The 15,851-nt window shown below is 47.1% G+C and overlaps 9 protein-coding genes across 9 annotated transcripts; 4 read left to right on the forward strand and 5 right to left on the reverse strand.

Moving 5' to 3' along the window:
* Positions 1-59: 59 nt before the first annotated feature.
* PHATRDRAFT_37952 (predicted protein) lies at positions 60-2,703 on the reverse strand (the record flags this gene model as incomplete). Its single annotated transcript, XM_002182041.1, has 4 exons — positions 60-355; positions 430-1,075; positions 1,149-2,303; positions 2,473-2,703. 4 exons carry the CDS (start codon positions 2,701-2,703, stop codon positions 60-62), a joined length of 2,328 nt encoding a protein of 775 aa, XP_002182077.1.
* A 2,581-nt stretch (positions 2,704-5,284) lies between these two features.
* PHATRDRAFT_1745 (predicted protein) lies at positions 5,285-6,397 on the forward strand (the record flags this gene model as incomplete). The annotated part of the gene is made up of 1 exon (XM_002181885.1): positions 5,285-6,397. A coding segment is annotated over one exon (1,113 nt), but the record flags the coding sequence as incomplete, so codon positions are not given.
* A 386-nt stretch (positions 6,398-6,783) lies between these two features.
* On the reverse strand, positions 6,784-7,652 carry PHATRDRAFT_47680 (predicted protein). The gene has a single exon (XM_002182042.1). It carries the CDS (start codon positions 7,547-7,549, stop codon positions 7,103-7,105), a length of 447 nt encoding a protein of 148 aa, XP_002182078.1. The 5' UTR covers positions 7,550-7,652; the 3' UTR covers positions 6,784-7,102.
* A 749-nt stretch (positions 7,653-8,401) lies between these two features.
* Positions 8,402-8,941, forward strand: PHATRDRAFT_5954 (predicted protein; the record flags this gene model as incomplete). The annotated part of the gene is made up of 1 exon (XM_002181886.1): positions 8,402-8,941. A coding segment is annotated over one exon (540 nt), but the record flags the coding sequence as incomplete, so codon positions are not given.
* Positions 8,942-10,168: 1,227 nt separating this feature from the next.
* PHATRDRAFT_37956 (predicted protein) lies at positions 10,169-11,317 on the reverse strand (the record flags this gene model as incomplete). Its single annotated transcript, XM_002182043.1, has 1 exon — positions 10,169-11,317. One exon carries the CDS (start codon positions 11,315-11,317, stop codon positions 10,169-10,171), a length of 1,149 nt encoding a protein of 382 aa, XP_002182079.1.
* Positions 11,318-11,704: 387 nt separating this feature from the next.
* Positions 11,705-12,289, forward strand: PHATRDRAFT_37957 (predicted protein; the record flags this gene model as incomplete). The annotated part of the gene is made up of 1 exon (XM_002181887.1): positions 11,705-12,289. The coding sequence occupies one exon, from the start codon at positions 11,705-11,707 to the stop codon at positions 12,287-12,289; it is 585 nt and encodes a 194-aa protein (XP_002181923.1).
* Positions 12,290-12,890: 601 nt separating this feature from the next.
* On the forward strand, positions 12,891-13,085 carry PHATRDRAFT_14356 (predicted protein; the record flags this gene model as incomplete). Its single annotated transcript, XM_002181888.1, has 1 exon — positions 12,891-13,085. A coding segment is annotated over one exon (195 nt), but the record flags the coding sequence as incomplete, so codon positions are not given.
* A 214-nt stretch (positions 13,086-13,299) lies between these two features.
* On the reverse strand, positions 13,300-13,932 carry PHATRDRAFT_37958 (predicted protein; the record flags this gene model as incomplete). The annotated part of the gene is made up of 1 exon (XM_002182044.1): positions 13,300-13,932. The coding sequence occupies one exon, from the start codon at positions 13,930-13,932 to the stop codon at positions 13,300-13,302; it is 633 nt and encodes a 210-aa protein (XP_002182080.1).
* A 566-nt stretch (positions 13,933-14,498) lies between these two features.
* Positions 14,499-15,665, reverse strand: PHATRDRAFT_37959 (predicted protein; the record flags this gene model as incomplete). Its single annotated transcript, XM_002182045.1, has 3 exons — positions 14,499-14,708; positions 14,786-15,388; positions 15,543-15,665. The coding sequence occupies 3 exons, from the start codon at positions 15,663-15,665 to the stop codon at positions 14,499-14,501; spliced, it is 936 nt and encodes a 311-aa protein (XP_002182081.1).
* Between the last annotated feature and the right edge of the window lie 186 nt (positions 15,666-15,851).

The following is a 15,851-nucleotide window of genomic DNA, read 5'->3' on the forward strand; positions in this document are numbered from 1 at the left end:
CCTTGCTTATAATGTTGTGTTCACGTATATTTTGGTGTCAGCCTACTTCTCCTGAAACATCAGACCATACCCTTTGACATGCGTGCCTTCGCAAACTGGAGCTTGGACTCCATCAAAAGCTCCGCTAGACGATTGCGGGCAAAAGTATCAACTTTTTCCGACGAGGCTTCAATACCGGTAACACGGCGAAACAGTTCGTCAGCGTATTCGCTGGGGGAAAGCATTACATTATGATAATCCAAGATTAGCCGACGCTCGTCAATCTTCAGGATACGGCGGCGACGAGCCGACTTTGATGTTGTGCAGGGGTAATCGTATGGTGCGTCCGTCTGGTCGAAAACCCACTTGTCAATATCTGGAAAGTGATAAGAAGACGATGAGATGTCAAAAAAATAATCTGAGCGGAATTACCGAGTGAGAATAACGCACCAGCATGGACTCCCCAGTTTCCATCAACAACCTGGGTGATGCCAAAATCGACTGAGGTGGTCATGAGAGCAATTGTCTCCTCTTCAGTCAAGCTATAAACATCCATCATCCAATTACGGGTTTTAATGTAGCAGTCGGCCATTGCCAAGTCCAATGAGGTACCTTCCGAAAAGATATCTGAGGGATCTGCCAACTGATCAAGATAATTGTCATAGGCAAAACCGTGCACCACAAATTTGTCCAATGTCTCCAGGAGCGGAAAGTCTAGTGTTGCAACCTTGGTTGGTAGACTACCTGCTTTGTGTAAAGTTACACGAAGCTTGGCAGTCATGGATGTTTCCATTGCAGTACCGGCAAGTTCTGAGTCGCCTTGAGCGGCATGTGTGTCACCGACAACAATCTGGGCTCCAGGAACTTCAACTCTGTAAAACATGGTTCCTCCTTTGCCAATTCTCCAGTCATCAATATTGCCGCCAAAACGTGCAGGAGGAATTGTGTTTGCGCCACCCTCGGCTTCTTCGTCAATGTAGTTCTCTGTATTGTTTGGCATAACTGCCAATGTACCAATATGCGGGCGCAACGGTACTTTCCAGGCTAGACCAGCTTCTTCTGGAGAAAGATACTGGATACCGCCAGCATCAGTAACCTACAAAAACAACAAAGTTAGTGGATGTATGAATGGGATCCCCTCCACCAACAATTGAGGCAAAAGCTCGTACCGTGGTGCCATCAAATCCTTCAGGATACAAAATTGGATCCAGTTCTAGTAGTTCTCCATTGTAACCATAATTGAATTCATGCGGGATCATGACTGCTGGATTGTTGTCAAATGTGCGGTTTGATCCATCTGGTGCAGTCATGTTTGGGAAGCGGTACATATATACAGGCTTTCCGTAGGCCATTTTACCTTCAGATGTTTCCACAAACTCAAATACAGTAATGGCTTCAGTACCGCCGGTACGGACGTAAGGTGTTCCATCACGACCAAATCCAGTCAATACATTATAATGATAGCCGGCAAACTTTTGAGAGTTGGTGCCATAGCACTTGCCCGATATAGGGTTGTACCGAGGGTCCAATTCAAGAATTTCCACTTCTACCACATCACCAGGCTCCGCACCAATCACTTCAATTGGTCCAGTAACCAAGTGAACACCCGTGCCATCCAATTTTGGTTCGGGTTTTTCGCTCAATGACGTATTGGTGGCCCAGTAAAAGATCTCCTCAACAGCCATATCACCACGGATCATCTTAGCATAGTCATGACCAGAGTGGTGAGTAATTACTTCAACCGTGATCGTTTCTCCGGATTCCATTGAAATTTGCGATGGCTTGTTGATATCATAGTAGCCCCATGTTACCGTTTCAAGCGTTGCAGCTAGGTAATGGTCTGTATCACCAAAGACAGAAGAAACGATTGTTCCGGTAGGAAGGCTAATTTCAATCTCCAATGCAGGGGTGCATGCGTCATTTGTTTGACTATGGACCCCATTTAGGGAAGCAGCCAATGAAAGAAGAAGCACAAAGGATCCCTTGGCCTTTTGCGGAGCCATTAGCGAGGTCAGAAACAGTCCAGGCATGATACGAGAAGACGAAGAAGTACCCGCTGTACTCTCAGGTGTTGTACAGGATGAGTCGTCTGGGGTTATGATCACAACTCCGTTCTCGGTTGATACAGAAGGCTGTTCACTAGCTCCACTAATTTTGAGGAAGGGTGAAGCATCTGGGTACAAAGAGGGAAAAAATGTGAGCGACCGGGAAAAATGGATGTGACAATTGCCTTCTTTCTCAATTTCTTTCGTACCAAGAGGTAGCGAAACGTAGTTGACGGATGCGGAAAAGCCGATGACAGAAAGCTTGCTGGCGAAGGAAAACTCGTAGGTAGTTTCGAGTCCGGAAATATCAGAAAAATTGCAACGTGTTGCAAATGCAGATGGTTGTTTCCAACAAAAGAGTGTAATGGCGGCAAAAAGGATTTTTGAAGCAGCTCGAACAAAAGTACATATTGATGCGCAAAAGCAGTGTGTAGTATGCAATTGGTACTTCTGATTTTTTGCTCGTGTACTTTGGATACGAAGATCTGGTAATAAATGAGGAAAACAATCGGAGACGAAACTTTGCAAGCGTAATGCCTGCCTCGATCGATTTTAGTTCCTTGATGTCGAAGGGTACCAATGTTGACCTTGATGCGATGACGCAAGGAGGAAGCGCGGATGATTTGCTATGAGTCAAGATTGCGAGTGACAGAGGAAACATTAGCGAGTCGAAAGGCATCAATGCGTTCTGTGCTTCTTAATTCTTTCAGGAACTATGGCAAGAATAATGGCGTAGCTTCCTACAACGTGTCCGGAGTTTACGAGTGGCTGGCGCCGAATGCCCAAAGTATACCAATAAGCAGGAAAGTCACCTATGAGCTAATCTTACATTAACTATAAATCGATTTCGAATTGCTTTCCTACTGCTAAGCAAGAGTCGAAGGACTTTTCATAGTGTCTTGACGAAAGAATAATTCCGAATGTAAATATTGCATTATATATGCAATAGTTTCCATTGGGGTCATCATATCGAGGCGGGCTTCGCATGCGTGTCAACGAAAATTTACGGTTTTCTTGTCCGTGGTGTCGTCGTCGATTGACTGTGACAGTGAATAGGAGCCTTTCAAATAGGTAACTGCTCAACAACGACTCTTTATAAAACAAAGTTGAGAACAGACGGCTTTTCGCAAGACTCTCTCGTTCACGGTGTGGGTTCGTGGGTTGTCCCGGGTCGCGGATTCGATGTGCCTGTCTCATTGTCAGGTCCACAACTGCTCTCGCGATCAGTCAATCAATCGAGAGTTGTAAGATGACTACTTCACTAACAGTAAATTCTGACCTTTATTTGTTAGAGAAAATTTGCTAAAGCGGATGGGAAAAAGTGGAAAATTTCTTAAAGGGGACAGAACGTGGATAGTATAAGTAGCTTTATTCTGCATCCTTTCTTATTAAATATATTCTAACTAAAACTCCAAGATACTTATAGTTGGTCGTCTGATGAGAGATGTTGCCCTGCCACCACAAAGGAAACAAGTTTGTTTTGGTATCAAACCTCTCCCATGGTCCGGATTGTTCCCCAAAACGATGTGTGCTACCGTAAAGGACGGAACTTCGTGCAGGACGGAACTTCATGCCTTTTCCGAAAACTCATGTAAACTTGCTACGAGACACACCAAATCAGAACCAGTCATAAAACCAACCCCACACATGGATTTGTCTCATTCGCAGCTTCCCAACGATCTATTTCTGATAATCCTATAAAACTGCTATGTACACTTTCATTTTCAAGTCGGATTTTGATGTTAAAATGAAAAATAGGGTTAAGGCTTAGAATTATAGCGAGCTTTGTGCCGGTTTTACCTCGTTTGTTGAGGTAAATGTGATTCTCATTTTGTATTAAGAAGGACCCGGTTGTAAAAGACACATTTTTATGCTTTTACCCGGATATTGATGTAGATTCGAGTGCATAAAGTTCCGTCCTTTACGGTAGGTAATTGATTGAACCGCAAACAGTAGGGGAAATAGACAGATGACGCTTAGGGGTTTTCTATGTTCTAGCTCATTGTAGTCATTTGGGCTGGAATTGCATATTTCCATGTCGGGGCCGTACGTTTGTCGGCAGATTTTTCCTTTTCATGGAGGTAGAATGGGAGCAAGAGAACTCTGAAGGGAAGTAAACAATAGTTTAAACCTTTCGTACGGAGCTGATTGTATTAAATTTACTGTTTGGAAACTGGAGCCATCGTCATTTCCACAGTTGTTCACAGGCGAATGAATGTGAGCAACTGCTGTTGGGTAATTGACCAGCAACGGTCGGCATCTTAGTCGACTTCAAGGTGTTTACATTAGTCAAAATAGTTTGAATACTTAATAGTATACTGGCGCCAATCGAAGCTACTTACTGTTAGACTGAACACGTTCTAGAAGTTTTCCATTTTTTCCCATCCCCTTTACAGTTAGCGAGTTTTCTCTTTCTTTTACTATTCTCCTTTGGGTAGATTGGTTCATACAAGCTTCTCAAACCCGTGTGACTGGAGGTCTTCAGTCTTGCCAGCCACCGACCGAGATAATGATCAATCCCATTGGATACTCACATAGTTCGTTTTCACTTCCAAGTAGTCTCGCGCTTTGAACTCTTGTATGGAGTATGCTAAATATGTAATCTGAGTCCAGTATCTCTTTTCTCTTCCTCGCGACAAGCAGGCGCCGTTTTTTCCCCCAGGACACTCGCTTTGCCGTGCTCCAACACAAGCCACAACCTGATCAAGGACCTAGGCAACGGTAGCCTTTTTAGGAGCAGTACACAGGCTTATACTTCACGTTCATTAGCCCGTAATATTTTGCCTATCACCATGGCAGCGGTGATCAAAATGGACGAGCTCCTCGTTTCCTGGTTAGGTACAGACGATGTTTATGAAAACGTCTGTGCCCTGCTGGAGAACTATCGACAGGACGAAGCCGCTAAACAACACGAGGAAGAGAGTAAAGTTTCGGAAGAAGACGATCAAGATTCACAGTCGAGTCCTCGTACCGTCGTCCCGCCATTTTATCCCGTTACAGGATCAGGAAGGATTCGTCGACGGCGGCGAACGCCGGTAGCTCAACAGGACACGTGGGAGCCGCTCCACAGCGGTAGCGATACGAAGAGTGCAGACGCCGTCGTCGCTGATACCGAGGAATCGGTCAGTGCTACCAACATCCCGTGTGTGCGCGATCAAGTTACGGCTGTTTTTCTGGAACTAGGTCAGGACCCACTGGTGACATCGTCGGGCTCGTCCACTGCCTCAGATCCCGACGACTTTGCGCGCAAATACGTTCCAATCGAAAGCTTTGGACGGATAACAAAGGAAATATGCCGCTTCCCTTCGTTTTTCAATGGTCCTCTGTATCAACGCATTTTAGATCTCTGGAATGCTGATCACCATACTCACGCACCGATCCTCTGTGTCTCCTTCGCCATGCTGGAATGGTTCTGGATGACGCAAATGGAGCCATACGATGAAATTGATCGCTTTTTCAACCTAATCAAAGCACCAGATCGAGACTATATTATTCGGGATGATTTTTTGCCGTTTACCAAAGCGCTGTTGGCCGATCATCCGGGCCTCGAATTTCTCAGCAGTCATCAAGAGTTTCAAGAAAAATACGCAATTACGGTGATAACACGCATCTTTTACGTCGTCAACCGATCGCACTCGGGCCGAATTACCTCGCGGCAAATTCGACGATCTGACCTACTCGAAGCTTTTCAGCAAGTCGACGAGGAAGAAGATATCAACAAGGTCACTCGATACTTTTCGTACGAGCATTTTTACGTTTTGTACTGTCGCTTTTGGGAGCTGGACCACGATCGCGACTATCGCATCACGAGAGAAGATCTGCTAAAGTACGGCGATCATTCATTGTCCCACATGATCGTGGATCGCATATTTGAAGCCGCTCCGCGGCCTTTTGAGAACGATAAGGTCAACCGAGAGTTTATTTCGTACGAAGACTTCATTTATTTCATGCTGTCGGAAGAAGACAAGTCGAACGAGATCAGTGTACGTTACTGGTTTACCTGTGTCGATGTGGACGGTGACAGCAAACTGAACAATATGGAAATGCGCAGTTTTTATGCCGTCCAACTGCACCGAATGCAGTGTATGGGCCACGAAGTTGTCCCCTTCGAAGACATGTTGTGTCAGATGATGGACATGATTAAACCGGCCAACACGGATCACGTTGTGGCCGAAGATTTTCTGCAGCCCGAGTGTAAGAATGTATCCGGCGCTCTCTTTGACGCCTTGTTTAATCTCAACAAATACCTCATGTTTGAACAACGTGATCCGTTTGCTGAGCGACAGAAACGGGAGGATGAATTTGAGTGCGATTGGGATCGTTTTGCCTGCATGGACTACAACCGACTGGCGATGGAGGAAGAAGTTCGTGAAGAGGAGGCCATGGAAATTGATTGGGTCACGGTGGACGATGATGACGACGGAGAAGACGATGATGATGAGGGTTTTGCGGCGCAATCCGGTGGGATGACGGCTGGTACAGGCTCGAACGAAGCGCCGTTCTAGATGTTGCACTCTTCCGTTCAATGGTTAAAGTAATTTGATATGTTTTACGTACCGACGAAACAAATGTGTTGGCGAGAATATTCTACGATTGCGAAAGCTTTTATTGTCAGCATGGCTTTGCGACTTTCGCATGATCTAAGCATCGTAGGAAGCCATGGTCTCAGCTGCAGCAATGAGGCGTCTCCATAATCAAGTTCATCGTATCTAGCAACTGCGCGGGGATCACGACTCGAAAAATTTGTTTGCTACATCTTAAAAAAGAATACACGTTCCGGTTTATAGTTAACTGTAAGCGAGGTCTTACTGTTAGCGCGAATCCTGAAATTTGGTTTCCACAGTCGGAGGACATAGTTGGTGTCAATTTCGCAATGACTACGACCCCTCACAAAAGCGTTTCTATTTTCTCCCATATTCTGTAAACAGGTTGCACCATGCCTTGTCTTCTTTCATCAATTGTATTGTCAAATACCTAGGTAAGCTGCGCAGTCCGGCAATTGAGAGCGAGTCGACGTGGAGATCTGAGGATGACGAAACCAAAACCGAAAGTGCTTCCCGTTCAGCTCGCTTCACGGTTCATCGACTACATTGGGTAGCTATGGCGCGCAGGGTTTCGTCTATTTCCTCTGTTTCATCATCTTCCTCGTCTTTCGAATCCGGGTCTCTCTCACTGACTGCATCCACGACGGAATCTTCGTCGAACAATAACTGACGATAAAAGTCAACTTCCATGGAAAAGTGTGGGGAGGTTGCTGTTTGAGTCCACACACGCTCAAGCGCCCCAGGGAGTGGATGAGGCGAGCGATTCGAGTTGGCGGCGCGTCCGTTCCCCTCGTACGGTTGTTGTTGTCGAGTTTCGTACTCGACCTGCTTATCAACGTATACGTAACAGAGACGACAAGCGTTGGCCGACAATATTTGGTTGCAGGTCTGTGCCAATTGCACGGTGCGTTCAACCCAATCCAGTTTGTAAGCGCTGCCCTTGGCGGATACCAGCGCTTCGTCCTCGTCTTCCCGCATCATGATGCTACCGGGACCTTTGGGCTTGGGGCAAAATATCTTCTTCTTGTCTACCGTGCTTGGATTGATTCCGTCGACAATACTCGAGTTTAGGTTGGACGACGAGTGTGGTTTACTATATGCGAACACCAATGGAACTCGGACGCTTTCCGATGGACTGACCGTGACAGTGACCGTTTTTTTCGTTGTACACCACGGGGAGTCGCTGTCAACGTGCCAAAAACGGCAACGCGCGCGAATCAAGTACAGCGCAAAGAGTGCGCGGTTCGATATATGTATAGGTATGTATGTGTCACGGACGGGAAAGCTCCGCGGGGAAGATGCTCTGATTCTCGGCCGCACGACTTGAGAGTCTTGTAGTATCAGAACGTAGACACTTAGCCTGCGGAATACCAAAATTCTTTTATACTATAAATAGAATTGTAGTCTATATAAAAAATTCGAGCTACGTGACTGCTTACTTTCTATAGCTTCCGTCGACGCAACCAAGCCTACTTACTGGTTCGCCGCAAATAGGATTCGTTTGTACGAGTAGCTTGTCGCTACAGACATAGGCAAGACACGATACTACACTCACATTTTCAGTCCGTCGATTGGGCAGCTGGATTCATTGGAAATGGCGACTAATTGTAAGGTACCGGTGGGTTCAACAATCCAAAACCTGAGACCTCCAGGTCCTCCAGGCCCTGAAAGGTGTACGTACACGCGCACATTTGGTTGGGCAATCCTTTGAAAGAACAGCACTGCGGGTGCACGAGGGCCGTCATGACCGCCAAACAATCAGACAGCACTTGCCCTTTGGTAACACTTCGTGCCAACCGAAACGGTCCACGGTGTCCTTTCCAGCAGGGTGAAATCCTGTTCGAACTCCATCCGGGAGACTGTGTTTGGTTGCAGGGTCCCTCCGGAGTCGGCAAGACCACCTTGGCCATGTCCGTCGCGGACCTTGTTTCCGTAAACGTCCATTGCAAGCTCCACATGAATGTGGAATTGTCCTGGCGCGACGGCATACCAGTAGCAGAGCACTGCGGCGTCTTGTTCCAAACGACCACACTCTTGGATGACCTCTCCGTCGCCGGAAATCTCGTCGTAGCGTTGCACCGCGAGTCCTTTCCGTCACCACAAGCCCGCGACGTTCGGATCAAAAATCTGCTCGAGTCGGTGGGGTTGGACTACGCCAAGGACGCCGCCAAAAAACCCAGTGAACTTTCCGGAGGCATGGGACGACGCGCATCCCTCGCCTTACAACTCGCCCAACGCAAACGTGTCATTGTCTTGGACGAACCCTTTGCCGGACTCGACTACGACGTCGCTGTAAGCGTCGCGAAAGAATTGCTTCGGCTCCGACAAACGCACGGTACGGCCTTGCTGTTGATTTCGCATGAACCCGAACTAGCGTCGATCGTTTTAGGAAAAATCTCTCCCGGGAAGGAGAGCAACAATGGGGACGGATCCACCACACTATCCGAGTTCTCCCAACAAGGTCGGATTGTTCGACTCGAACCCGCCGACCGCTCTAGTGATCATGCCTCCGGACACCACTACGGCAAACCGAATTTATTTGGAACCACCTTTTTGGAGCGTTTTGGGGAACGTCTGGTGGATTATATTCTCTATAGTCTACCACTAATTGCGCTGGCCTTTACCGCTTGTGGGCTCGCGATTGCCATGTTGAGTGCGGATTTGCTGCGCCGTTTGGACATTACGGATCAAGTTTTGAGTATCGTCGACCAAGAAGTTAAACCCTTGATAAATATGTTGACGGGTGAAGAACCGAGCACCTTCACAATGATGGGAGTCAACTTCAAAGTGCGCAGTATGATCAATTCAACGCTTCCGCAAGCCAAGGCGACATTGTACGCATTGGGAATGACCAAGTTATTTGTTCTCGAAATCGGTCCCTTGCTAACGGCCTTATTGCTCTGCGGTCGCATCGGGGGATCGTATGCCGGAAACCAAGCCACGATGCAATCCACGTCACAAAATAAACTCTTACGCGTGCTTGGCAGAAACCCTCAAACATGGTCTTGGTGGCCCGCTCTCTTGGCAGCGCTGTTAGCCGGCCCCCTGTTGACAACTATCGGTACTGGCATTGCTTTGATATTGGGTGGCATGGTTGGGCCACAGTATGGGATTGGGGATATACACTCATACTGGGAGGAAGCTCGTGCAACTTTCTTTCCCACTTTGCGGCTGCGCAGTTTTGCCGCCCTATGGGAAGAAAATACACCTTCGAACGTCTGGACTGCTATATCAACTTTGGATGTGCGGTCGACAAACAGCAATACGTACTGGAACGGAGGGATCGAAATCGTAACATACCCACCAATTTTTCACTGGATCAAGGCTCAGGTCTTTATTGTGATCATCATGCTAGTGGCTGAGCTATGTGCACGATGGAAGCCCAACTTGACACCGCGAGGAGTTCCCTTTGTAATCACATCAGCCGTGGTTCTATCGGGACTGCTAGTCATTATGGTGGATTGGGGGTTCAGCCAACTCTTGCTCCTACGCAAGTAGTTCAGCATATAAGAAACGAAAAGTGAAATTCTCTCAAACCTATTCTTTTGGCAATTGCTATTGGATTTTTCGATCGTTTTATGGGTGAACAATATGTACACATCAGCTTGCTATTTGCGCTCCCTTTGTAACGTATGCCAATTGCTTATGGCCAGACACACAAAGCGCCTCATCGTCGCGTAAACAAAGAACTGGTTCGCGCAGCTTTTCTTGTTTTTCCCGTACGGTATCTGCCCACCGGTCTTCCATGTGTGGAAAGATCGAAGTAGCGCCGACTAAGCGCAAACCCGTAACGTTTTTCCAATCTTTGTAACCATTCCTACCCGGAACGACAGTTGGATCGTCCAATCCTTTCCAGCAAGCCGTTTCAATGGACGCCCCCGCTACTATAGCACCAGCACTAGAGCCACAATATACGCCTTGTCGCGGGCCGGTACAATATCTCACCAGATCTTCGTTCCAGTGTCCTTTTTCAATACAATGATAAAGCCAGAAGGTGTTCCCTCCTTCCACATATATAATATGAGGTTCCCAATCACGCATTGCGTCTTTCCCGCTTTGTGGAAACACCGCTTGACTAGCCGCTCCTTCCGTTTGTTTGACCGAGCCGTCGTCGAAATCGAGAGTCGCTGCCAAGATCGTTGTATTTTCAGTCGGAATTAGCTCTTTCAAAACATCCACTATGCGCGTCCTTCGCTTCTTTCCGTCTGCCCGAGCGCGTTGCCGTTGTTTGCCAGGCGTATTCTCAGAATTTGATCGTATAGCATACATAGCGGTAGGAATATAAAGGAGGCGAATGGAGACCGGCTCGTGCGCATTCAAGAGATCGAGAGGAGTGGCGTACTTCTCGACTTGCTCTATACGTCTGTCAACATCTTGCAAACGGTCCAATACCGTAACATCGGGTCCGCAACATGGACTTTGGATCGCCGAGGCTTTAACTGCATGTTCCAGTCGATGCCGTTCTTCCAGTAAAAGAGCATTTACTAGTCCGCGCTGCAAAAATATCTGTGCATCTTCATTTGGCATCACACCGTCACTAAAAGATGAAATGAGCACGCCACAGTTCATCCACGGAAGGGGTCTATCTTGATCGTTGTTACTCAATTGATTGTGATTGGTATCATCATCGTGGACCGTCGAAAACAAACGTCCAATACAACGAGAATGTGCAACCTGGAACTCCGTTGTTGGGTAAAGCAGTAAAATCCAATTGAGACCAAGCAACATCTCTCCTCTCCTCGTGATCATTATTCCATACAGATGTGTTTTTCGTCACCATTACCTCAATGGGATAGTCTAGGCCGACAAATGTGATCTTGTCCATTGTCCGAACTGGCTGATAGCACTTTACCTTACAGGGAGGCGTTTTTTCTTATGACGCTTACGTGACTCATGAATAAAGCTGATTCACGAAAGGTGAGCCGACAAGAGTGACCCGAACAGAAAAATGAAGGGGTCTCTCTTTTTTATCTTTTTCACAGTATGTTAAAGTGCCGGAAGCAATGGAGGTGTCGAACACGAAAAGGGATGCTTATCAAAGATCTATTTGGCAGAAGCCCAACAAAGTCGAATTCCCCGACGGTAGTCTATAAGTACACGTGTACGAATCATTGGTGGGCAGCAATTTAACTAAGGATGACATCTGACCTTTTGGATCGACTTGGCGGAGAGACTGCTCTCAAAGCCGCCGTCGATGAATTCTGTGTTCGACTGCTTGACGATTCAAACTTGGCTACTTTTTTTGAGGAGGCCAGTATGCCGGCGTTGAAACGACACCAGTTGGAATTCATGAAGATTGCCTTTTCAGGCGTACCCGACGATCTGAATGTCGTCGATCTTCTGACCAAAAAGCAAAGTCGACTGTTCGCGGAGAAGAATCTCAACGAGACGCACTTTGATTTGGTTGCTGGACACTTTGCTCGCGCCCTGGAACATCTGAAAGTGCCAGAAAGTCTCGTAGAAGAGGCTTCCAGTGTGGTCCTATCGCTCCGACCAGTCTTCGAATCAGGATCAAAGAAATTCGACGTTGAGGAGAAGGAATTCGGCGATTCAAAATCCGAGACGCTGCTGCAGCGCCTCGGTGGAGCCTCAGCGGTCAGAGCTGCCGACTCGCTCAAAAGTCTCAGTGTTCCTGAACACCTCATTAATGAGGCAGTAGATATTATCAGTCCATTGCGAGCAGCTTTTGAGGAAGGCGCCTTGGAAGCCAAAAGCGTCTGAAGTTATTGTGTTGCAACAGAGGATCCTCCGCATTGTAGATAAAAAGCTCCTCCGCCCAGGAGCTGGACAATTCCCAGTGCGCATGTGTGTGAAACAACAAATTTGTAGATATCTGTTTCCAGGACAATTCAGATAATTCTATGAAGGAAACATTAGGAATCAAATTTATCGTGACAATAAATTTTAGGAAAACAAAGTAGCAAGGCTCACGAGCATAGATTCAGTCGTGATATCACTTTCTGGTTGGTAGACTGTTGACGTCCATAAAAGCCATTTTTTGTCACGTTCGCAAACGGGATTCCCGATACTTGGCTGCCCATCAAATTGTACCCTGATTTGATGCCGAGTTCAATTAAATAGATATGGTCCTCCTCTTTGTGCTTTCACGATCTGCAAATGCAAGGTCTTCTAGCTCAGCTTTAACGTTGCTTTGCAAGCGTTCATTAGCCACACGTTTTTCAGAAAACGATAAGGCGGCGGCACTTTTGAGATTGTCAGAGTCTGGGGGTCCCTTCTCGTGGGAGTCGGTATGCTAATCTCTGTTGCTTTTGTTTGGGCTGGTTTGGCGTAGCCTCAATGTTGTTTTTGTGCGCTATTGTAGGTCCAAGATCGTGACGCCATCAAAAAGACTTTCCAGTTTGCCGATTTTTCGCAAGCCTGGGCGTTTATGAGTCGGTCTGCCTTGCTGGCGGAAAAAATGGATCACCACCCGGAATGGTTCAACGTTTACAGCACAGTGGAAATCACGTTAATGACTCATGATTGTGGAGGAGTTTCGGAAAAGGTAAAGAGTTAGAAGCCCTCAGTGCCAATTTAGGACAGATTTCATCTCAGTACTGTATGCCTTTTTCCACTTCATGTGCCCACAGGATATCAGTATGGCCGAGGCCATGGATTCGTTCGCCAGTGAACTACTCCCTACTAGTAAGTAGTGCATAGAGATAGCTCTTGTTGTACAAACATTATTCAATTGGTACATCCGTGTACAAACGTAGCACCATCTTTCCCAATTAGCTATCTTCGCCAATGAATCTATTTCGCTTGTCAAAAATTCTTCTGTAGTCTTCGTTCTGAAGGGTTTTTCTCAGATTGTAGATAGACGCTGCAACATCTCGCTCTTTCAACCCATCCGAGGATTTAATTTCGCTTTCGAAAACGTCCAATAGACCCCGGACTTCCCACTCTTCCTTTTCAGAAAGCTCCGCCATCTTTTCTCCGTCCGTTGTAATCAGGCCTTCATCATTCTTTGATTTGATTACTTCGTTTCTTTTCATCTTTCCTCGATCTTGTGATGCAAAAAAAGGGAGCGCATTTCCAGTCGCTTCCAATTCAGATTTTATGGGTTCGTTTGCTAACTTAGCTTTCGATTTTTCCAAAATGACCCGAGCTCGCTCTTGCAGTCTCCCGATGTCATCGACACTCTCCGCCATATTTAAACCGACTCTTCGGTGTACCTGGCAGAAATCCGCCGGCAAAAAAGCTGAAGCATAATTTTGGAACGACAGTCCCATGATTAAAATGAGGTCTACTGCGATACGTCGGCGATGCCGTCGAGTTGATCGTTGTCTCGCAAAAGCAAGGGTTGGCTCATGCCGTTCCACCCTCTCCCACTTTTCTTGCTTCGCTGAATATCTGTCGCACATAATCCGTCGGCAGAGTCCAGGTTTTGTGCAACCTCTATTTTTTATTAGTCTGGAAAGATACGAAAGAATGGCACCACAAACTTGACGAATAGCGTTGCCAGTTTTTTTTTGTGTGGTTCAATTGGCCAATCAAGATCTAAAGGACTTCGTTCTCGGTGCACAACACAGACGCTGCTGCTCCTGCGCGATTTTGCGAACGCTAATGTAATGTAAAATGGAGACACGGTTCTTCCGTCTGCCTCGAAACTGACATCACCGTCTGCCCGCTTACAGCTGAGGTCTGCTCACGTCGCCAGTGACGTATGACAAGCGCGCGGTTTCGCGCGACTGGCTAATATGGGTGACTCATTGACCCGACGCAACCAAAACCCTATGTAATAGAAAGAAGATACGATTCGGGAAATCGGTCACTCCACGAGAATGATGTGAGATACAAAAAAGTTTGGCAAGGGATGCTTTTTTATGTTCTGTATTCACTGTCAATATAGTATTAGTGAGCAATAATGTGCATTCTGAATCGGTGACTCTGTCTTTTGTCTACGAATAGAGAATGGGAAGGTTTCTGCTTATACCTCGGTCTTTTCGCGCGAAGCGGCTGCTTCGGCTTCGATTTCGGCTTGCATCTTGACTTCCCGATCGGCAGCACGCAGTGCGGCCTCGGCCTTGTCTTCAAGTCGCTCAGCCATGCGCTTCTTTTCACGAATCTCGATCTCCTTCATCATGGTCTCCATCATGTCAAGCTTATCTTTGATCTTAAAGTACAAATCGCTGTCAGCCTATTCATCGGGAAAAACAATGTCAGAATAATGTCATCGACCGACGCAAGTACGGATCTTAGTGAAGAGCTACTTACGCATGCCGTCAGAGACGATCGCCCCAATTTCTCTTGCATCCAGCTCTCCATAACGGGGTAGACTTCATCCTTGTCCATTTCCACGCCGGTCGATTCCATGATCTTGATGAGGCCAATGCCAAAGTACCGGCTGTACATCCAGTAGTCGTTTGGTTTGATGCTGTTGGCAATCGCCGCGACGGGAGAATCTCCTTCTCCAGTCAAGGCGGTTTCAATGTCCGCCTTGCTCTTGCCCACGGCCCAATCGGAAATCGTTCTTGCTTCGTTGCGGATTTCGTCCTCGTCCAAGCCGACGGATTTGAACAAGGCCGACACAATCTTGGCGCCGACTTCGGGTTCGGGGTAATTCTTGAGCAACAAGTCCAGAGCGGTCAAAATTCCCAGAGACCAGATCGCATCGCGTTGGAAACGAGCATTGACAATAACCAGGTGCGTGGTACCGACAATATCCGTAACCATGTTCTTGTACAAGGGATTGACAGTGACCCCGAGTTCGCTGCTGAAATCAGCAAAGGCTTCGCCGACTGTCTTGATTTTGGCACCCACCAAGTGCTTGTATTTACGACCAAATTCGGTGGAGGCTGCGCCTGGTTGGTAATTGATCTGTTTAATGAAAGAGCGGAGAAATCCCGACCGTGAGTAATCGAACGACATGGCGCTTCGCGAAGCAAAACAGTGTGTTCTCGTCAACACCGTCCTACAGGCAGTCGCGAATAGCGTCGTATTTGTCCACATTCACAAAGAAATCTTTACGTACAGCACGTCGAATGGCATCGATACCAATCGACTCATCAACTTCGTCGGCAATGCCAGCCATATGTAGGTTCGTTGTTCGCGCAAAGGCCGTGTTCCCCACAAAGGCCGAGACCGGAGTCGCCATGGCGATAACAAGAAGAGCAGCGTTTCGGACGAGCATTATAATGCAGTGGGCTAATGTAAGTGTTTGAAGAAAAGGGAAACGGGTCGAAATTGATCGAGCTGAGTAGAGTGTGAGACTGGGTACAACGCGTAAGGTGTTTTATTGACGGGTCGAACGATTGGGAAATTGTGCTGCGTGTGAGGGGCC

The sequence above is a fragment of the Phaeodactylum tricornutum genome, chromosome 14 (assembly GCF_000150955.2).
Source record: "Phaeodactylum tricornutum CCAP 1055/1 chromosome 14, whole genome shotgun sequence".
NCBI classification, from domain to species: Eukaryota; Bacillariophyta; class Bacillariophyceae; order Surirellales; family Neidiaceae; genus Phaeodactylum; species Phaeodactylum tricornutum.